The 23,401-nt window shown below is 38.4% G+C and overlaps 1 protein-coding gene across 1 annotated transcript in view; it reads right to left on the bottom strand.

Moving 5' to 3' along the window:
* Window positions 1–21,453, bottom strand: part of CDH13 (cadherin 13) — a gene marked incomplete at its 5' end in the record, with an annotated part of 267,510 nt that extends 246,057 nt beyond the window's left edge. Inside the window, 2 exons of the mRNA XM_010148860.1 lie at window positions 19,650–19,766; window positions 21,302–21,453. Coding sequence (XP_010147162.1) covers window positions 19,650–19,766; window positions 21,302–21,453 — 269 coding nt within the window. The remainder of the gene's footprint in view (window positions 1–19,649; window positions 19,767–21,301) is intronic.
* Between the last annotated feature and the right edge of the window lie 1,948 nt (window positions 21,454–23,401).

Here is a 23,401-nt window from a genome sequence, read left to right as displayed (position 1 = left end):
ATGCTATATGCTGTAAATAAAGAATTTAGTTTTAATTCTCAAAACCCATTTCAGTTTTTAATAATGGGTACTCCTCACTTTTCATCTTAAATGATTAACCCTCAGAGGTCAATTCAAAACAGCTGTAAGTAGCTACAACTTATTAGATATGATTGGAAGAAATTTAACTTAATGTCACAAACAGTTAAATACGATCTGTGTTTTCTCATATTGGCCCTGAAAGTTAACAATATCATCACAAACCAGATCAACAATTTTACCTACATGCATGTAACTGCAACAGCCCTAGGGAAAAAAGGTGTAATTATTGTTACTCTGTTTCTGATTTCATTCTAATTGATTGCTGGAAAAAAAAGACAAAATACAATTCATTGGAAACTCAGATACATGTGAATACATCACTTGAACAGGGGTGAATTAGAATGAATTCAGAGGTGGCAGAGGGAAGCTTTGTCAGATTTGTCCTCCTCATTTATAACACAAAACCACTATTCAGCTCTATCCTGACCCATCTACAATGACAGCTTAAAAGCTATACAATTAGGCAACAACCCTATTCACATTTAGTATAATATTCAGCCTGACTTAAGATCAAGTAAAGGATTTAAGCTAAACCAGAGTATCTTTAATCTGTGGGAAGCGAGATGGAAGCCTATATTGTCAGAACAACGCAAGTAATGCACAGCAACTCATGAATACTGATGCCCAAGCCCTACCCCAAGTCTTGTTCCTCTTGTCTATAAGGAAAGGCAACCATCCAGACCGACGCCCACACTAATACCACCTACCTGGACTGCTTTCCTCCCTAAATGACTGGATGAGTACATAAATGGATGCAAAAATGCTTGATCCTCAGAAATGGTTTTGGCTCCCTACTTTGTTCTTTTAAATTTACATTCTTTTTCCATGTGCCTTTTTCTAAATTATTTTTAATTCCCTCCATTGTTCTTACTTCCATCTTTCGCAGATACTACAAACTGTGCTACGCTGCCTTTGTTTCTGTAGCACTAATGGATTGAATTCTCATTAGCTAGGGTAGAAGAAAATCCACAGGTTTGGTGAAATTGCTGCCACGCGAGAGCATTTCACATCTCCTAATGGCTCCTAGCCTCAAATTGGAATTTCTTTGCTGAGTCAGTGTTACCCAGTTTATTGCAGAGTGCCACAGACACGATTACCTAAGCCAGGGAGCACTGATCGGAATCTGGGATCGCAGGTTCGCTCAAAACCCACAAAGTGCAAGTTTTCACAGCAGCAGAACAGTTACTTCACTCACCAATGTTCAGGCAGCCCCAAGAACATTTGCTGTTTTTCTGGGGGCTTCACCCCTTCATGCTCTCTGTTGTTTCTAAAGGACATACCAGATTTCTTTACTGAATTTCCAGATGGGTCTCAAGCTTTTTACACACCATTCCTTGACTAGCCTCTTTTTAATAGTAAAAGCATGAATCAAAAGTGGCTTCGTTCGCAATTCCGTAAGTGACTGCCCCCCTTAACAAAGCTTCAAATTCCAAGTTTATCCAGACTTGGAGTTCTGAAATAATGTGGTTTTGCCAGTGACAGTGTCACCAACAAAGCACAGCGAAACATGCCTTCAGTCTTCAATCATAATCTTTTCAATAAATATTCTCTTTTTCCCTTCTTCCTTATTTTCCCCCCATTTCCCCAAAGATAAATGTTCAATCCACAGTACATTTCACAGACATTATCGCCTTAGAGTTAAAAAGCTACCACTAACTTGGATTCACTTCCCCACTTTAAAGAGGTCACTTTTTAACCTTACTGAATGCTTGACTAGTGCTAGAATTAGAAACGTAATGTATCAAAGTACAGGTTCCAATGCACAAACATGTTGATAGAGTTGCAATTAGTGGCAGGTACATTAGCCTCTTCAGAAGTTCTCAGATGACTATATAATTGCAATACAGTCTTATATGTATATCACTCCATGGAATCCTGCTGGGGAATTATGGAATCAATCAAGATGAAACTAGCTGAAAAGAACACACAATTTCCAAACTAGTCAGTGACAAAATGCAGAACTTAAAACTTAGATTTAAACTTCTAAAAGCTGGAAGATCTCTGGAGTAATGGAACGATTAAGCTTCAATAATGCATGCAGTACAATGTTGTCCAGCATGTCAGTTATTGTCTTCGAGGTATATTATTACTGTCTTCAAGAAATCAGAAAAGTTGTCTGAATTTAACATTCATTCACTGTGCTACAAGTATTCTGTATCTGATGATAGATCATGCTAAACCTATAGTAATTTAAGGTGTTTGTAGAGCCACAGAAAACGGGATGCCTGTTCTTGCTAAGGTAGTTGACAAAAATACAGAAGGTATTTAGAGCATACTTTTAAAAATACTGCTAAACTCCTAAAAAACCATGAATGGGTTAAGTGTAACCACAAATTGCTAGTAGCTGTCACAAAATCAATATGGTTCTTTTTACTGGTGCCTACCAAAAACCTTTGTCTCCATGTATACACTGTAAAACCATCTTCACCTGTTTAGGGCACTCTCCAACAAAATTATACATAATAAAATATTATTCATGTTTATGTGCATCAAGATGCCCCAGTATACCTAATTCTGAACTTGCAGAACTATTTAATTCAATTTCACGACAACACCAATTACTGAAACTTAATTTACGCATAAAATAGTCACTCTAGGTTAGTGTGATAATTCATTAAATTTTATAATTCCCTTCCTCGAAAAACCAAAAGCTGGGCCATAAAATTTAACTATGTATAACATTTTCTGACTCAGTAAGCCAAAAGATGTCTTCATTCTAAGTGAGGGTGTCTGGTTTAGTCTTTTCTCCTATTCACACAGATATTTATATAAACACAAATGTATAAACATACATGTGTGCATACAAAAACTGGCATCTATGTATTAAGATAGAGTTTAATGTATGTGCATGTGAGCATTGATGTGCTTTCAGAAGTTTTTCAGTCTACTCGAGTCAGGAAGAGAAATAACAGACACCTAAAGACTTGCAAGTAACAAGTGAAATACACGCTCATCGTTCGCAGTTACTGATAGGTTACTGCAGGTCACTGCGCTAAACCAAGCTGCACATCAGAACCTGCACTACTGCTGGAACAAATGCTTTAGTAAGGAAGGAAAGCACAAAGCAATAATCATGTACATCTCAGGTTACCCAAGCTTTGTGCTGTGGAAGAAGGCCAAACAGGAAATTCAGTTGCTATTAACGATCCTTTTAACTTAGTGAAATCTATTACAATGACAGTACTTAGCAAGTACTATCCTAAGTACCCCAATTGCCACTGATTTTCTCTACTGGTAAGTAAATAATAACCTGATTTAATCTAATGACTCATATAGCAAAAGAATTCCATACATTTTCAAAAATCTCCTGCAGAAAAATCACCTAAAACATTGAGGTGATTTCAAGGACAGTGGAAAGAACTGCACAACTGTTCGCTTTTAGCTCTGACAGATTATTGTAAGATTATAAAGATATGCCTTTGATAATAAATAACAAATAATCCACAGAAGCAATCATAGAATGTTAGCTTTGTTGAGTGATTAATTACATTGCATTTATAGTTTTATGTAAACTCTTTGATTAAGAAGCCTTGTGCAAGCTATTCAGCCAAATCAGCATCTTGCTGACCATCACAAGCAAAAAGAAAAAGCCTTTAAGTCAGGTGACACAGATTCTTCGAAATATTTTCCCAATTTTCAAAGCACATTGATAAATAAAAAACTTCCTCTCAACTTCCATAATGTAACAAATAACATTACTGTATACTAGCATGAACCTGTAATTCTCACAAGCAGCACTGCCTGCTAGAGACATTCCCAAAGTTTAAGCTGACCTTTATAGGAAGCTCTAAATTGAACCCAGTAATATATTACCTATACGGTGTTCTTTTTAAAAAATAACTTTCTAAGCTACCTAACTGATGTTACTGTTACGATGCACATCACCATTTAAAAAAATAAGAAAGAAAATTAAAATTCAGCTTCAAAAACATTTTTCTTGGTCACTTATCTCTATTTTTATCCCATATACAACTGAGCTTTTCAATTTTCTGTGAAATCAAGTATGTCAATATGTAGTTTATGTCTCTTTATAATAAATATATCTCCAAAACCCCCAATATTTCATGACATCTAAGCCTGTTAGAAAAAAAAATCATAAATCCATTAATGTTAACAATTACATTTTCAGGCTTCCGTCACCAGCTATTGAGAACATTCCAGCATTCAAGGACCCACATAATAATTTAAAAAAAAAAAAAACCAAACCAAAACACACCAAAAAACCACCCACAAACCACCACACAACCCACCAACCACAAATTTTGCTCCTGAAGTTGAATGAAATTTTCATTTAGAGGGATGAACTGGAAGGTAAATACACAAAAGGTACTGTAATAAAAGGTTTGATTTTAGCCAATCGTTGCCTGAAACAAAGAAAAAATTGTAGGCAATAGAAAAGTATTCCAAAAAAAAAAAAAAGCCAACAGTACATTTTATAAAACTGCTAGTTTATATCAGCCTGTGAATGTATCATTTATCAATATATAAATCTTAACTAAAGTTATTATGCAATTAATGAATCATTTTTCCCAAAAGATACAAACAAACAAAACATTTCCAGCTTTTCTGATCCACTTGTGACTAAATACAAGATTTTTTTCCTACCTGTAGCTACTCTAGTTTTTCTAACCCTGAAGAGTTTATGATTTCCAGTCACATACAATTGCTTACCATAACATTGGCCAGTGTCAAAAAATACAATTTACAGATAATGGTAAGTTTTTGTGAAAGTTTCAGCTGTTCACTTATTAAACTGTTACATACAGAAGTTTGGTGGATAATGGCTATGCATTCTATGTCTTGCAGAATGTAAATGTAGCTATTAGTGTGGAAAAAAAATCAGTTTAACACTTTAGTTGAAATAGAAGAAAAAAAGAATAAAGACATTCTTGAAGCAAGTATCTTCACAATGAATAAACCAGAGGGGGGAAAAAAGTGGGATATTTATATAAATTATTATTAAAGTTAGAAAAAAAATCACTCCCTTGCAGCAACGAGGTCTCACTCCTAGATGTGTTTAGGAGTGAAGGAGGTTCTGTTGCATCCACCAGAACAAGCTAAAGCAATTTTAAACCTCTCAAAAAAAAAAAAAAAAGGTGTTCAAATCTCTTTAATAGGGATAAATCTGGAAGATGGTCTGTTGAGATAACTGGGGTTTTGGTCGTTCCTTTAATTCACTAATTCCAGGGGTTTATCCTATTATGCTTAACAAGCATGTAATCCATCTTGTAACAATGGAATTAAAATAGAAATCAAATAGAGACACAGGTCTCCAGTGACATTTTAAACTGACAAAATATAAATGCCTAAGCAGGACCTGCTCCACCTGTACTTCGCAGAGAGGATTCAGCTGTATTGTGCAATTACTGTGTAGCCACAACTTCTCCGGGCCTTAGTTTTAGACCTTGTTGAAAACATTGCCAGTACTGAAGCCTTAGTTTTACACCCACAGCAAGGCACTGGCTGACTGCTAATACAGAGAAAAAAGAACCCACACCTAGAAGGAAAACATAATTTATTTTCACAGCTGTTTTACTTCATACCAACCATTTCTTACTGATGCTGACATTATTAAGTGATAATCTATAATCACGTATGGCCATATTTAACTCCAGTTACATACGTGTTAATCCAAAATATGCCTAGTCTGCACAGATATTTCTTCAGCCCAGTATTAACAAATAGCTGCATTTCATCACCTTACACAGGTTCAGATTATTACTCTAGTTGCATGGTTTAGAACTAATGAAAGGGTTAACTGCTATTTCTGATGTAATTAATTGCTATCTCCCTCTATTTAACTGCAGTTGTAGAATGACATCTAATGATAACAAATATAAAGCATGTTAATTATAAATAGTGCACTTGTTTTATTCTTACTGTAGATTTGTATATTAACACTCATACTGCACTTCCAGGCAAAATTACTGGACTCATCTAGACTATTAGCGGGTCACCACCAAAGCAGAACCAAAGTATTTGGAGATTGTCTGAATAATGTGCTGACACAGATAATGATGAAGGCACAAGAGCACACCCATCTCACAAAGACTTCAGCAACATAATTATAATATATGTGGTTGTATCCACAGTTTAAGGGAAATGCAGGTCTGAAATGGTAGTGTTAAGTAATGAGGTAAAACAAACTCTTAGATTAATGAGGCAAGTTAGTTTCCCCAGGATCAGGCTTTGTTGTTTATTTTTTACTGACAATTAAGGCTGCAGGCATATCACAGTTCTCAAAAATAAATTAAAAAAATTAAAACCACACATGTAATGGTATTAGTAACTGTTTTTTTTTTTTAATTAGTCAACAGCACATCGTGGAGGTAGAAAAATAATTTAACAAGGTCTACTAATTTTATTAATAATAAACATCACCTCAATAGGTATGTTTCTATGGCTACACTTATTGTGTCTAGAATACAGAAAGATCTTAAAACAGTCCCAGGACTACCAGCTAATGTGAAGGCCAGGGACTGTTTTGAAATTGGTATTTAGAAAGGACAGTCAAGTCTTTTCAATGGCAAATCATTCATTTCAATTTCAGCCAAAGAAATCAATAGGCAAGAAAACAGACGTCTTATCAATCAGGACTACTTCTCTGGATCTCTCTCTCTGGCATATCTTAGACACTTTCAGCTGACAGAACAGCATGTCAGCCTTAAACTAAACTTGCCGAGCAGCGCAACAACTTAAACATGGCATTATGTTCAAAAGTTTAAACTACAAACCCTCCAGTTAAGACTAGGGGCACATTCCCATTACAACCACAGGTCTGAGGAGCGACCTGTCACCTGATTGCACTATTGTCTTTTTACAGTTCTGATACTTCACTCCAAAACAAAGGAACCATAATCATTTTCTAGGACAAGCTTTAACACTTCTGTCTACGATACACTAACAAAAACATTGGTACTGTACAATGATACTTTGTGGATGTCAAACGTATCCTGTACACTTAAATCCTGTTACCTATCACAACACTACATTTTACTGAAATCTAGACATTAGTTTTCTCACTCATAACACATGGTATCTCCTTGCCTCTCACTTCCATGAGTAATAGGAAATAGATATATATAGAGAAAAAAATAATATTAGATAATTTAGTTGTTAAATTTAGCTCTTCTCCAGTGCTTTGTAGAAGAAGTAGAACTAAAGCCTGAAATCACCCAATTAAAAAGCCCAGCTTCGAATGTCCCCAACCTCCAGGGACAACTTCTGCAGGTTTACACATTACGACAATTTTACCTGAACACAGCATAGATGTCAGCTCAGCATCACAGATGTGAATAGCAGTAAGGAACCAAATTAAACTACACTGGTCTTTAAAAAGCAAGAAAGCACTTTTCTCCAAAAGAGGTTATGCTAAATACAAGGGACTTCTTTTCAAACAACCTTAGGAACTACACAATATTCAGGATCATCCAGAACTTCTCCAGAGGCTTTTTAGAGCCTGCTCAGTCAGCGGTACTCCGTGCGAGACAGAGTGGCTCCTACTGACCACTGTACTTTTTCAACCTACTTCAATAATCAGACATTATAACATTTCCTTTTACATTACGGGAGAGCTTGAAGTACCCAAATGCTCATAAATGCCAGAAGAAATAACTGTTTAATTCCACTTCCTAACTGTGGATTAGACACCATCATACTGAAAGAAACGAGGCACCTAAATTCCCCTGAAAATGTGGGTCTGAGCAACTTAAATCTCACTGCTTTCAGAACAAGATTTTTATGTCTAACACTGCTTACATGCTTCTGAAATGTGGAATGACTCTATAAATAACAAAGCAATATTTGAATACAAAGAATGAGTCAGACATTCCTCAGCCTTTCTCACTGCTTTCCAGATACATTTGCATGATATAAATTGTATAGAAAGGAACAAAAACTGAAACATAGATAGTTTGGGGAATTCAGAACTGCAGTAGTATTTGTACAGCCACCTGGAGATCTTTTCGCAGTTTTTCATCTTCGCAAAGAGCAGTAAAAGTAACATGCAATTCTGAGATGAGCAGTTGCACAGCAAATTACAGAAGGGTGGTCCTAGGTCAGCCCCAGGATACATCTGCCCCTGTATTCTGCCTGTAACGATGACCAGTTCTGTCCTGTACCAATAGCAGAGCCCAAACCACCAGATGTAATAGCAACAAGTGTACCTTTTCCTTTGGGCCTCTACAGCATCTTGTGACAACGTGCAGGGTATGACCATGCTTGACAAAAAGAATACTTTTTATTTTTCTTTCACTCCACTTGTTACTTAAAGGCAGTTCCTTAGTTCATCAGTAAGAAAAAAAATGGATAATTATTCCTTGTGTTTCCTCCATGCGATCAACAATTTTCTACAGCACTATCGTATCCATCCTTAGTTGTATCTTTTTCAACATAGCAAGCCCTGTTCTCTTTAAACTCTCAATTTCTTTCCTCTGATTATCCACGCTGCCCTTCTCTGAAGCCTCTCTAAGTCTACTGCACGCTTTTCAAGATGGTGTGACAAGAACACAAAATTCAACTTTCCATTTGACATCGGGTAACTGCTAAGGATTGAGTTGACTTTTTCAAAGACCAATCCACAATTGTTCCAGAATGGCTCCTGAATTTTATATAATATTAGTCTGCAGCTACCAACAAACTCAGTCATTCAGTACTGTTAAATCCTTCAGTAAGGCCATAATCTTTTCATTGCTTGTCACTCTCTTGAATCATTTTGGATGATCTGCTAAGTCTGTCACCTCGTTGTGTCCTTTTTTAGATCCATTCTTTACTATGTTAAACAACAAAAATCACTGTATGCGTCCTTGAAAATATCCATTGGTAAAACCTTCCCTATGAAAAGCTATTTCCACACAGATGTTCAATATTTTTTACCCTCTTAGTAAAATGCCTCTAAAAGGCATTACCTCTTAGTAGAGAAATCCAAATAGGGTTTATTGATCAGATTTATCTACACCTTTAACTCCTCCAAAGTTCTTAATACATTTGAGATGACTTACCTTGAAAAGAGTCACGTTAATCCAAAAGTTTATCTATTTGAGTGACTGTTACAGCTTGGCTTTGACTGTTTCACCAAGCGTGGGAGTGGAATTCAGTGAGCTGTAGTTCCTAATGCATTTCAAGGCTTCCTAGCATCCCTTTTACAAAGGATGGGTAGTAGATGACACCCACATTGCAGGACAAGTGAAGCTAATGCTTGTGAGTGGTTACATGCCACACTCAGGAGTTCAGCAATTCCCTGTTTGAGCTCTCCAAGTTTGGTCTTTGATGTTCTATAGCACTCATTTTTCTGGTTGGCTCTGCATCCATTTCTTTTGACACTTCAATTTTAGACACTCCTTCAGACTCCTGTCCCCTTCTCCATAAAGAACATCTGCAGCCTGACACAATGTCCCTGGCAAGGAACATGCTAGTTTCTGAAAAACTTCTATTAGTAGTTTATAGTTTACTCTTCCCTTTCAACAGGACTTTCACTCTTTAAGGCAGGTTGGGGATTTTGAAGAACCCTCTGACAGTCTTTCTGAACCTCCAATGGAAGCAACACTGTTTAACTGTCAGCTATTTGCTTGTCACATAGACTCACAAATCCCAAAATCTCCTGACAGTAAATTCATGACTAAAACCAATGGCGGATCCTACTACTAAATTATTTGCAATGAGATAATTTCCCTGGCTCTTCCACACAATAATTTCTTACTTTGAAAGCTACTGCGTAAGGGTCCACATGGTTCATTACACAAGCAGCAGGGAGTCCCTCCTTGAGCGAGCAAAAAAATGGCAACCTAGCTGTATTGTGCCTCTAGTGCTTGATTTAAAAAGCTGATGGGGAAATTTCAGTGTAATTCTAAAAATATAATTAACTCTGACAGTCTAATAAGAATTTCAGAAGATAGTTCTTTTGAAAAGCATGTGAAGAAATGCTCTTCTTTTTGCTCTTACCTCTGCTGTAAGAAAATATTGCACTAAACTCCATTGTAGCTGTCTACATCTGCTATAAATGATACACATAATGTATACATAAGTTATGATCAGTGAACATGTGCTTAATGAAGGCTGATCAGGATGGGGGAGCTTTCAAAGTCACCAACTGTGGTCAAAGCCTACTTTCTTGTAAAGGAGAAAAAGAACCGGAGGATACATTCAGCAGCGACCACATCCAGAGCTCGTAGCAGGTGACAGAATGACATGTGTATCTTCTTATCTCAAGAGTTTGAAATCACCAACCTTTGTGGAATCTTGGGGAAAAAAAACTACAATCCATTTTCTACCACTTACAAAGAGTGTCATCAGTTATCCCCTAAAGGAAACAATATGCCTGGTTTTTAAGATTTCTCATTAACAGATAATCACACTTCTTCCCAAAGCATTAGTGACTGTATCATGATTGTGGTGGTTTTTGGTTTTGTTTTCTTTTTTTAAACAAGATAAAGTAATTATTATTTAATAAATTAAGAGTCTCACAAGAAAACAAACTAATAACAATCGGTACTGCTACCATATGACTTTCTTAAAAAATAAATCAATCCACATAATAGATTTTATTAATTCAAATTAATTTTCATGTTCCAGTGACCCTTAGCAAATTCAGATTAGAAAGCCCAACAGCACACTATTAATGGATGAAGTTGATTTATTATGTTTTCCTATTTACACAATTTCAGTGTGCTCTTTATTGTTCATTAATTTTTATTGGTGATAAAATTCATATAGATCTTTATAGTTCTTCCCTGACATAATTAGGGAGTTTCCCACTGCAGACACTGCTCTTTGGGTATGCCCAATTTAACGATTATTCCAACCCTACAAGGAACAATAGCTTCCTCAGTAACATTTAAAGGCTTGTTTCAAGTAGAAAAGAATCTGTTGAGGAAAGGCTGTTATGCTAAACACCTGCTTCTTTAATCTGGTCGTCTTAAAAAAATATAATTGAAGTGATTATGCTGTCTGATTCATTTTAAACCTATTGACTAATTTCAACCAAATTTCACCCAAAAAAATTCCAAGAGACAAAGTTCCTGAATATGCCATGAAAATTATAACCATGTAAGATGGAAAGGACATACTGATGCCTGCCGAGACAGAGAGGTAGGAAGAATTTCCATCTGACACGTCTATTCACTACCCATCAGGCAGCTAGCTGTAGCTCCAGGATGCACTCTTTTTTATGCCGGTTTGAAATTCCAGAAAGCAGGGAATAACACCAGTAGTGCTGAGGGCACGGTCATGATTTAGGGTCACTGTGTGTGAGGAGTTATTGCAGATAAGAGAACCTGGCTTTGTTGAAGAAAATTACTATTTGTAGGAAACCAGCGTTCATCACTTCAGTTGCTTCTGAAAATACTTGTAACGTATTGTAAATCAGGTTTCAACATTAATTTCTGTCAAATTAATACAGCCCCTGAATTGCAAGTTGTACTGATACTCTGCTATACCCACATTTTCTCACTTTTTTGTAATTCTAATAAGTAAAAAAAAATATTAAGACACATGTTATTGGATTATAGGGATCACTACTACTTTCAATTTCTGGACTTCATTGTTGTACAGATTTCTATTATCAAAATCCATTCTCATCTCCAGCAAGCTCAATTGAAAATGTAAGGTTAATAGTTTCGTCCATGCATTGTAGAAATGAAAAGAAAAACTTCTGAAGCAGTGCAAAAAATACTTATGGTATTGAAAAAATAGACAAATTTGAACCTTGATGAAAATCCTATTCCCAAAATGTCCTTTAATAATTTTCCCTATAAACACAGTGAAATAAAGTATAAGCCGATATGTACATGATCAGCTCAGTTCATGCTTCAAGTGGCCCATTTTCCCTCTACAATCTCCCAAAATGGTTGGCCTGACCAAAAATCCTTTCCCACTTTGATGGGAGAATTTCTCTTAGCCTCAATGTACTTAAGGCCAGACATTGTAGAAGGACAGAGAAAAATGCTTTAATATGTGCATAACAAACAGACTGCCACTCTGTGGAAGTGTTGAGTGATGAGGACAAGCTTATGAAGACTGTTACATCTCAGCTTAAACCACAGTCAAGATAAATACAAGTGCTAAAATAATGTGATGGCAAACATGTGTAGATACTTTAAATTTCAATTTTTAGACAGAATTTGTATAAATATTCATCCCATGCTATTCACTTGTTCTTCAGATATATAAGACAGATAGTAACATGGTAGGAAAATAAGGTACAGAATAATAACAATCAATGCTACTGATACTTGTTGACATAAGAGCAGGAGAAATTGGAACACTTTCTATTAGAAGCAGTATGTACTCACAGCAGCATCTTATAGATTAAAATGGAAGAAAAAGCACATACAAAGTCAATAGCATTGACCAAGAAGAGATACATGGAAGTCTGGATATGTGTGTACAAGCCTGTACTCACTGCTCTGCAACTCGGAGTACATAAATGCAGTGTGGAGGGCACGATTCCTGTATTTAACTTCCAAGTATATAAATTCCAATAATTGGCATAACTTCATAAACAGCCTCAGAAAATTTAAAGAATATGATGGACAAACCAGAAACCAGTGCTCTTGCTAATTCAATTACAGAACATTCTAAAGCAGGTTAATTCTGCAGTACAGTTGTCTGAACTTTCATTTGCCTCTGCTTAAGCAATGTTTCAATGGCAGGAAGTGATTTTTCTCTTTTTGAGTGATTTTAAAGAAAGTAGAGTGGTCAAAATAGAACGTTCTTTTCAAAAGATAAGCAAAAGGGAATTGGAGAATTTTGTAATGGAAAATTTGGTTCAACAATGGATCAATGATTACAGTGAAATAATGAATATTTTCATATATTTGACCCTGAAAGAAAAATACGTTAATAGAGTAGAGCAACATTTACTTCAAAATGACATATTATTAACTATGATGAAAGACATCAGCTAGTCTTTAAATAAGTTAAGGCAGAAAGAAGATGTCCTCATTATACACTTAAAGGTGCGAAGATGTTTAAGCCATTTCATCAAGTGGATGAGGCCATCCACAGACAGGTAGGAGCAGCCTCGGGTTCGTAGGCCCTAGTCCTCACAGGAGACTTCACCCACCCCAATGCCTACAGAGAGGACAAAACAGCAGGACATAAGCAATCCAGGAGGTTCCTGGAGAGCATTGATGAGATCTTCCTCCTCAGCGAGGAAGAGCAAGCCAGGAAGAGAGAGAAGCCAGCGAGCAAGAGGTGCTCTGCTGGACCTCAGACTTGTCAACAAGAAGTGACTCGGGAGAGTGAAGGTCAAAGGCAGCGCTGGCTGCAGTGACCATGAGATGGTGGAGTTCAGGATCCTGAGGGGAGTGAGGAAGGTTGTGTTGGGTTTATGTGGTGGTGGGGAGGTTGTTAGGGGCAAGGGCCACAGGGGTGGCTCCTGTGATAAGTTGCTGGAAAGCCCCTGGTTCTGAGTGGGAACTGTCTCAAGCCACTGCCAGCCAACCAGCCCCTAGCCCCCATGTGATTAACATATTTAAGAGGGGAAAACCAAAAAGAGGACCAGAAGCAGAAACAGAGACCTGCCTGTGGACTGAGGAGGACACCAGGCTGGAGCAGGAGGCTGTGCCCAGAGAAGCCCACACTGGAGCGGGCTGCTGCTGTAGGACTGCACTCAGTGGAAGGGACCCGTGATGGAGCAGCTGGTGAAGGAAACTACAGCTTGTGGGAAGATGTCATGCCAAGGAAGTTCATGGAGTCTGACAGTTAGCGTGCCAATGAAAACTGAGTTGCCAGGGTTTTAGTCCATCTCAGTTACTGTACATCGGTAATTTAGTGGAAGGGACAGACCTTTTTCCCCTCTACCTTCACCTGCAACACAGTTTAAGATAGCAACTTCTCAGATCAAATTTAACACAAACAATGTGACAGTTACCCTGTAATATACTTCGCAGAACAGCTTCAGAGTGTAACATTTCTTGTTCGGTGCTCTCCTTAAGGTCATTACCATGATGTATTATGAAGCAGGAAATTAGGTACTGGGCAGAAAATTTACTTTCACGATTGCCATAGAAAAGTTATACCTCAAAAAAAAAAAAAATTGTAACCATAGTAACTACATTAGAAAGTATTCCTCAAATGTTTAAAAAGTTATTTTATTCTTATTAGCGACACAAAACACTAAGAAATAATGGTAAATTCTTTTTCGTCAGTTTTCCAAGGCATCTGATGCTCAAGTGTGATTCTTCTGAAAGACCTTAAGTAAACAGAAGTATCTTAACAAGACTTTCCATTAAAATCCTGTTAGCTTAAAGGGAACAAATGTATTCTGCTGGAATTGTTTATGTGACTATCAATATCTTTAAAAAAGGGAAGTTTGAAGAGAGACCTTTCAGAAAAAGAGATGAATTTCAAGTGCTGTTTTCACTTAATGGTTTGTTAGGACATCAAATACATATCCTTTAATGAAAATTAATATGCTGTAGTTTAATAATTCATGTACTTGCATTGAAAGCCCTTTAATTTAATGGATTGCTGTTCATTTCATTACATTCATTGCTGAGGTAGGTTGGTATTTTTCCATGAAGGTCAGAAGTGTGCCATTCCTTCATGCAAGCCATGAATCTGATCAGATGTTAAACTCTGACATCTCCAACAGTCCGTTCAGGTCCAACTCAGCAGGACATTACACATTTTCAAGAACAGCAGAATATCACAAAACCTCTAGGTGTCTGTTCTTTCATGATCAGAAGCAGCTATATGATGCAGTTGTGATTATATATATATATCAAACTTTGTATTCTCTCCTCACTACTATTGTTGGAAATTAATTCCTCTTCTCCAGGGACTACAAACTTTTCTTCTATCTTCCACCAAAATTCATACCCGCTAGTTATTATCCCAGCATTTTCCTTCTGCTTAAATCATTACACTACTCTGGATTGACAGAAAATGCTGCGCTAGGCTCAACAAATTGAGCTCAGACATATATATCTGCCCAATTTTACTGTATTAGTACCATAACTTTATTCTTTTCTAATCCTAATTTTGTTTCTTTCTGGATTAGAAAGATCTTTGCTTATTAAGACTGTCTTTATTGACTAAATGCTATTTATCAATATCACCTTCCCCTCCTTTTTGTACATTTTTGTACTACTGAATGTTTGCTGCTTGTTTATGTATCCCCATCTGTGGGTGTGGTCTTTTACCACATAGAATGATAGACTCACTTCTGCATACTCTCCTTATACGCCATCGGACCTTGGTGCAGGAAAACAAAATTCCTTGTATCTTCTACTCTTGGGATTGTTGGTTGATGAAAAGCTGGCAGTGAGCCAGCCGTGTGTGCTGGCAGCCCAGAAAGCCAACCATATCCTGGGCTGTATCAGGAGAAGCGTGGCCAAGGGAAGGGATTCCTCCTCTCTGCTCTGCTCTAGTGAGACCCCAGCCAGAGTACTGCAGCCAGCTCTGGAGCCCTCAGCATAAGGACACAGAGCTGGTAGAGCAAGCCCAGAGGAGGCCACGAAGATGATCAGACGGCTGGAATGGGGACAGGCTGAGAGAATTGGGGTGTTCAGCCTGGAGAAGCAAAGGCTACGAGGAGACCTTAGAGCACCTTCCAGTGCCTGGAAAGGCAACAAGAAAGTTGGGAGGGAATTTTTACAAGGGCATGTAGTGACAGGACAAGGGAGAATGGGTTTAAATTGGAAGAGGGAAGATTTAGATTAGATATCAGAAAGAAATACTTCCCAAAGAGGTTGGGGAGGCAGTGGAACAGGTTGCCCAGAGAAGCTGTGGATGCCCCTTCCCTGGGAGTGTCCAAGGCCAGGCTGGATGAGGCTTGGAGCAACCTGGTCTGGTGGAAGGTGTCCCTGCCCATGGCAGGGGGTGGGACTGGGTGGGCTTTAAGGTCCCTTCAAACACAAACCATTCTCTGAGACTCTGTTCTGCACATTCTGTTCTCTGTCATTGCACACCATTATCTTCCAGATTTCGACAACCATCCTGCCTAGGTCCTTTCCCTCCCCCATTTCTCTTGAGAATCTCTTTCCCGACCCCTCATTCTCTGACTAATTTTCCAGCAAAACAAATACGCTTCTTAATTCAGCTTTTATTTCACTGTTCTTCTGTCTTTCACATGTCCTCCTCTAACATACAATCTTTCTCTCTAGGTTCTCTTCAAAGGTCAGTAGACCATGATTGTCTCTATTTACACTTCTATCACCTTCTTTCCAAACTTTTGCCTGAAGTTAGACATTCTTTTCAGCTGCATTTTCAGCACTTAACACTTCTCTTCTGTGAAGCATATAATTTATCATATATAAATAGCCTCAATCAGATAGCCACTCAAAAATAATAAGCTTCCAGCAGTTTTTCCATCCAGTTATCTTCAGTTTCTTCCCCTCTTCAAGTTGTTTCTATTGCTGCATTAACAAACTGTGTTTTTTCTTTGCCTTACATTCACAGCTCAAAGGAGAAAAAACCACCCCCAACACCACCTCATAGATCTTAAAGATTTCTATCCTGTTTGCTAGTCTGCACTACGTTTTCTCTTGAGCTTTTGTTCAGGTCAGTCCTGCCATCTAATTGTTATTTGGCAGATAACTGTTCATCAGCCCAGATCAAGACAGGAAGTATATAGACACTATCTGATGCAAAATATCGGAACAAACACACTCTTCCTTCCAAAAGGACAAAACAGCCAAGTAATAAAGAAACATATTCTCTTACTGGCCAAAAATAAGGTTTTGCTTTTTCTTCATGCAGCAGTTCCCTCCAAAGCCTCCTGTATATCTCTGTCTTCTGCCCTTCACTGAGCATAAAAAAAATCCTGCCAATTTTTACCAGGCTATTCACAGCTTCCAGATCTTATATGTCAGCAACTAAAACACTCATTGCTATGAAGGACTATTCCTTTAGATTTAAGAATAGAATCATGCAATGATCATATGTCCATCAATAAAATCCACAGCAAATCCTTTCAGACTATATTAAAACACTCATTTTGTATATATTCTTCTTTCTCAATGTCTGGAAGAACAGTTGGAACTTGTGGAGCATCTCCACAATTATCTTCCTGCACTTTGAGCTCTGCAGTAGTGTAAGGATTAAACTTCAAGAAGTACCATCATGCAGTTCATCACCACAGTCAAAGGGTGACTGGAGACTGTCATCTAATAGATGCAGAGAACCACCACTCTTAAGTTAGACTTAGAAAACTTAGCTTAGAGGCAAATAACCTATCACCACAATTACAAGATAATCCTGCATCCCACTGTTTTGTACTTCATTTGACTGGATGTGGGAAAATAAATCAGAAAAGTAACATATGGAGAGAGACTAAAATTGAATATCATATCCCTGTGCTATACCAGCAAGAACTAAACGAAACACATCAGTAACAGCCAACAGTGGTAACCTGGGCTGTCTGGTCACAAAGGTCCGTGTTACCAGGACTGTATTAAAATACTTTAATCTTACTATTTTCCCCTCAGGAAAGAAGGATAATATGCAAATCTTAAATTCCACTAAAAGGGGAGATTACCTACAAGCACAGCACGTCTATGAAGGTTATTTAATTAGGAGATACCCTAATGAAGGGTGTGCAAATGGCAAGGCAATAATCTCATTCCTAAGTGGGTATGTTGAAAAGCCAGTAACAACCCACAGAACAGTCTCTACACATGTATTTCCTTGTTAAGATAAATACTAATTTGAATATTTGTTATTAATTAAAACAAAACAGCCTTTTTACTTGTCCCGTGCAATATCTCCTTCCTGACTTACATTACCAAGCCTTAATGAATGAAGCCCTCTAAAATCCCTGTATTTGTTTATGCTATTGTTTCCCAATTGTGAAATAAAATGTAATTAATTGTTCTCTCTCTGCTCTCCTATTTTTGTACATCTGCCCTGCTCCCAAACAAGTGCTAATAAGCAGCTCAACTGTTGCTGGCTGCTGCAATCACTTCCAAACAACCTTGTGCATTTCCAGGGGAAGATAGCAAGGGGTTGGAACACAACCGGCAGTCAGGAGAGATAAACAAACTACACTGCTAATTTGCTAAAACAGATGAAAGAAGAGGAAAATAACATACTCAGGGCGCAACTGGAAACTTAACTTGTATGTGGACTTCCAAACTGGACAACATGATGGTATCAAACAGAACTAGGCATATCTCAAATTATCACTGTCCTGTATTTCATTCTGCCAGGAAAGCTCCACGCTCCTGAAGAGCGGAATATCTAACATTGCCGCGACAAAGATGAAAGCAAAACAAAAAGTTAGAATTCTTTTTCACCCAAGTGTGATTATTCCACACACACATAATTTTATTGGAATTCCTTGTTCCTAAATGATTTTATTGCTATGTTTATTGCTGCATATGAATAAAACAAACTGTCCCACTGTGCTGTCTCAGAGATTTGACCGGGAATACCCACTACAGAGGGGCTCAGGACACTGCTCAGTGCTGGGCAGACAGGGTGAGACCTTGAGAGCCCCTGGGCTATGAGACTGTACTGGGTTTGCACGGCCAGGTTTCGGTAGTGGGGGGGCTACAGGGGTGGCTTCTGTGAGAAGCTGCTGATGCCTCCCCTGTGTATGGTAGAGCCAATGCAGCCAGCTCCAAGATGGACCCACTGCTGGCCAAGGCTGAGCCCATCAGCGACAGTTATAACATCTCTGGGATCACTTGTTTAAGAAGGAAAAAAAAAAACCCAGAGAGAAGAGAAATTGCAGGCAATTAATTTTCTCCAAGTTGAGCCTGTTTTGCCCATGGTAGCAGCTGGTGGATGATCTTGCCTTATCTTTATTTCGATCCATAAGCTTTTTGTTGTATTTTCCTCTCCCCCGCCCAGCTGAGAGGGTGAGTGCATAGAGCGGCTTTGGTGGGCACTGGCTTCAGCCAGGGCCAACCCACCAGAGACAACCTCTGCTGCTCCCATCACAAACCTACACGCGTCCTCAGCCCTGACTGCTGGTTGTTACGTGACAACAATCTGATCCAGAACCTGCTTTCCTTTCTTCTTCCTTCTCATTTTAAAAATTCTATTATAACATGCAAGTTATCCATTCTCCATACCATACATTTTCTCTCTTCCCCAAAACACTACAGAAACCACAGCTATTAAATACATCTGCAACGTCCCTTCACAGTGACAGCAGTTATAGTTCAAGAGAAATTCATACACATCAGCAGCTGCATTTCATCAGTCTGTGTAGTGCCCTGTGGAAGCTTCTGCAGATAAGGCCCAAAAATATTGTGGAAGAGGAAACAAATGTGTTTCTTATGCCTCACATAACTAGGCAACTAAATGCATTTTTGCAAATCTGCAAAGCTTCGTAATGTTCCAGGGCTAGAGTTGTGCCCCAGTCCAATAGCAGATATGCAGGAGGGCAGCAACCTCCACTGAAGACAGCAGCTGCACAAAAACATACATCTCTGATTAATGCTTTTATCCAGAATGTATGCTGCTGAAGACTGCCATGAACACAAAGCCGTTTTCATCTATGCAATACAGACAATGAAACAACCTTCTTAATTTTGCCTGGGATATTACTACCAAGATGGTAGGCATTACAAATTTCTAAGAGAAATAGCAAAATTTGATACAGTTCTTGGTTGACTTACCTTGCCAACAGATCTGGGGAATGGTGGTCTTTGATTTTCAGGAATTAGTATCGGAGTTGCCAAAATAGCCCTTTTTTGTCTTGGAATTCCAAGGTTGCCTTCTATCTTAAAGATCTCCTAAAAAAGAAAGAGACCGATTGCAGAGACTTTCAAAATTCAGTTGTCATTTCCATTCCCTTCATCTTTAGGCAAAATGAACATGAACTGCCAGATTCTAGGTTTTGCATTATATGTTTACCAGCAATCAGTGATAACACATCAAACCATTTATTCACATCTGTCAGGTTACTCCACCTATTACAGTGACAGCAGACAGACCATATTCATTCTGTATTCCTAGAGACTGGTTTTAAACCTAAGCAAGTGGTTACCATCCTAACCTGATGGCTGCCTAAATCACAAATCTTAAACAAGTTCTGGCTTAACTCAAAACATTTCAAGTTGCAACTACACTCAGTTGCTTCTCAGTCCAGGCTTTTAATCAAACAGAACTTACCAGTGAACTTGCAGAGTCTATCCCCAGCTGAAGAACTCACAACCAAAAGCTTTTAAATTAAAATAAAAATAGGCAACAAATAGTTTGTTTGCTTGGGGTTTTTTGTTTGCTTGGGGTTTTTATGTTGGGTGTATTGGGTTGTGGAGTTTGTTTTGTTTTGTTTGTTTTTTCCTAAGAGGAAAAAACACGCTACAATGTGAGAAAGTACAGCAGCAGTGGTTTATACACAACCCTTCCATTTCCTGCTGCATTTTCTGGAGTATTGAGTTCTAGCTGAGCTTCAGACAATTCAGCACTTTACGAACTACAGCAAACTGTTCACAGTGGCCTCTGGCCCTTAGAAAACTCTGTCCATCACACCTTTGCCTTCTGCTCTCTGATCTCTCAGCACTGTCTCTGCGTGAGCTGCAGCTTCCCAAAGACCACCCCCTTCCTCCTACAGTCTGCAACTCTTTTCTCCAAGCACAGCCAAGGTCAAAACCAGCCTCTACCCTTCGATCAATGCTTTCCCTGTGATCCAGCCCCCTCCCCCTGTCTTTTCTTTTTTTTGGGGGCATGAGGGGGGAGTGGTAGGCAGAAAAAAAACCCACCAGGTAACCAAGACAACACAAATCAGTACTGTGTTGGGATTTGTAAAATTGAAAACTATTTTGATCACTACTATTCACTCAGGTTGTTGTGACAGTTTTACAAAAGAAATCATAAGTTGAATTAAATGTCTAATTCCAGTAAGTTAGTTAAATCTTACATAAAACACTTTCCTCTGCTCTCTTAATGCATAAACTTCAGACACCTGTTTTTCAGTCACTTTGGGAATCCATGTTTTTTAATAACAACTACTTTATTACATAAGGAGAGCTCCATCCCTAGGCTGTATTTTTATAAAGTTGCAAAGCTGAGTAAGTTTTCTTGAAGGCATGATGTGGGCATCCATCAGCCGAGAACTCCACGGGCTGCTCCTGCTGCCATCTGTACAGGTGCCTCCCCTCTAACGAGTCCATCATTACCAACACGCTGCTCTACCTCTACCAGCTTTAGTATCTCTCTTCAAATCTGACAACAAAGAGCAGCAAGGGAACCTCAAGCCTTCAACAGTCAACTTCGGACATAATGAAGTCAAAGAGCGGTGGAAACCATGCAGGGGGTCTCTTCTCACAATTTTGTCGATTTTTCTAACTTTCTGAGGCTCACCCTGCAGCAGAGTTCCCATCTCTCCCAAAGGCTCTCCCACTTCTTCTAATCTTTTAGTCTGCAGGCCGCTTGAGTCCCTATTTTTATCTTTCAATTCCTCTCCCAAAAGAATTTTCCCTAATAAAAATTCATGAGAAAGTTCAAGATACAAACATTTGAAGTGTCAAATAAAAAGGAAAGAGCTGAATTCCGTCCAAAGGCAAAGGCACCGAGCAGTAAGCTTTCAAAATCACTTACACTGTAAACACAGCAGTTTGGCTGGCGTGTGTCTGTGACATTTCTAGGGAGAGTAAAAGTGACTACCAGTGTGTCTAAAAGGAAATATCAGTTCTTTAGCTCAGCAGCAGTGACCAACTGATCACAATTTTCACTCATGCTAACTCCTACCTTCACAGTCTCCCTTCAGCTCATGAACATGTAAGGAAGAACTCCCAGATTCACGCTCTTTGGAAATGAGTAAGACGTTTATTCAGATTTACATCTCTTTGTATCATAGAATGGTTTGGGTTGGAAGGGACCTTTAAAGGTCATCTAGTCCACCCCCCCTGCAAAGAGCAGAGATATCTTCAATGGACCAGGTTGCTCGGAGCCCAGTCCAACCTGACCTCGATTGCTACATGTTTCTTTCTATGCCAGTTTAAGGAGTAAAAGGAATTTTCAGATCGTTTAATATCTAGATCTCCCAATTTTGGTAGTCTTATACCCACAAGCAATTAATTTGTCACTTTCTCATGACAAGTTATCCTTACACTTTCCCAGAAAGTCTGCAAACGAAGGAAAAAGCCATATTTCATTCAATAAATGAACACTGCGGTCATTAATACAAATAAGCAAAGTCCTAAAGGAAAACAGAGGGGTGGTAAGGCTCAGGGACCTTCAAGTCCAGATTTCTGAGCCCAACAATGGAACAAGAAAGGACAAATAGTATTGGTTTGTTTGTGCTTAAAAACAATGGGTCTGTTGCATTGAGAAGGCTTCAGCAGATTGGGCACAGAAGTGTAAGCATGTCTCAAAGTATGTTTCACACCATTTATTCTTCAAATCCTACGGCTGGTTTTTATATAGCGATTTCTTCATGATGATTTCTCTCTTCCTCATCATTCTCTGATGTCTAACAGCAACATGACTGATTGAATGAGTAGCCAAAAGCATCACTATGGAATGCAGCTAAACAGAAAGGAAAGAAGGTCAAGAGTACTTCACCATCACATTTAATAATTCAGTGCTCTTTGTGGTTATAATAATGATTTCCCCATTTGTAAGGAATGGACAGGGAAAAAGAAAGCACATTTTGCTTAATGTCAAGCAGCTGCAATGGAAGGTTTGATCCTCAACTAGTACACGACGGAAGCCAAAGAGTCTGAAATTGCATGTGCACTTAGCACCTGATTCAACAGTCAAAACACTGAAAAATTTCCCATCTGTGGGTGGATACATTGCTTATCTAATAATTTTTACTGAATTCACTTATTTAATTTCTTGAAGAAGCAACTCACAGGGAATATGAAATTACTGCAGATAGAGTTGGTACTTTGCTTCAAATTTTTGTACCATATCACAGTAGCATTATAACAGGAGTCATCTTTTGCCCCTCGACACAGGCAAAACCCACAATGGAGTTTTCCATCATCTTTGCTGGAACCTGCTGATCAAAGACTATAGTATCTACCATGTCTTTGTAACAGCCGTGACTCCAGACAAGTATTTATGCGCAAGGAATCTGGATCTGGCAGTTCAGACAGCCTAGAATGGCACGTCCCAGACGGATGGTGTTCAACCCACACCCAGAGAGCCAATGGCTATGATTCCCATCTGCTTCCCCCATGCCCACTGCTTTGTACAACAAACAGAAGCCTAAGGTGTCTGTCCAGAAACATCCAACCACAAGCCAAATAAAAAAACAATACATATATACATACTACAGTAAATATATGCCTTCCTAAGAAAAGTGCACCAAAAATAGAATTTCTGGTTTTCTGATTGATTTTGGTGGTTTTTTTAACCAAAATGATAGGAGAGAAATCCTACCAAGTTCATTGTTTTTAATATTATTTGCACTATCACA

Source organism: Eurypyga helias, unplaced genomic scaffold (assembly GCF_000690775.1).
Source record: "Eurypyga helias isolate BGI_N326 unplaced genomic scaffold, ASM69077v1 scaffold603, whole genome shotgun sequence".
NCBI lineage: Eukaryota > Metazoa > Chordata > Aves > Eurypygiformes > Eurypygidae > Eurypyga > Eurypyga helias.
Note: the sequence above shows the minus strand (reverse complement) of the source record. Positions and strands in the feature narration are given on the sequence as shown.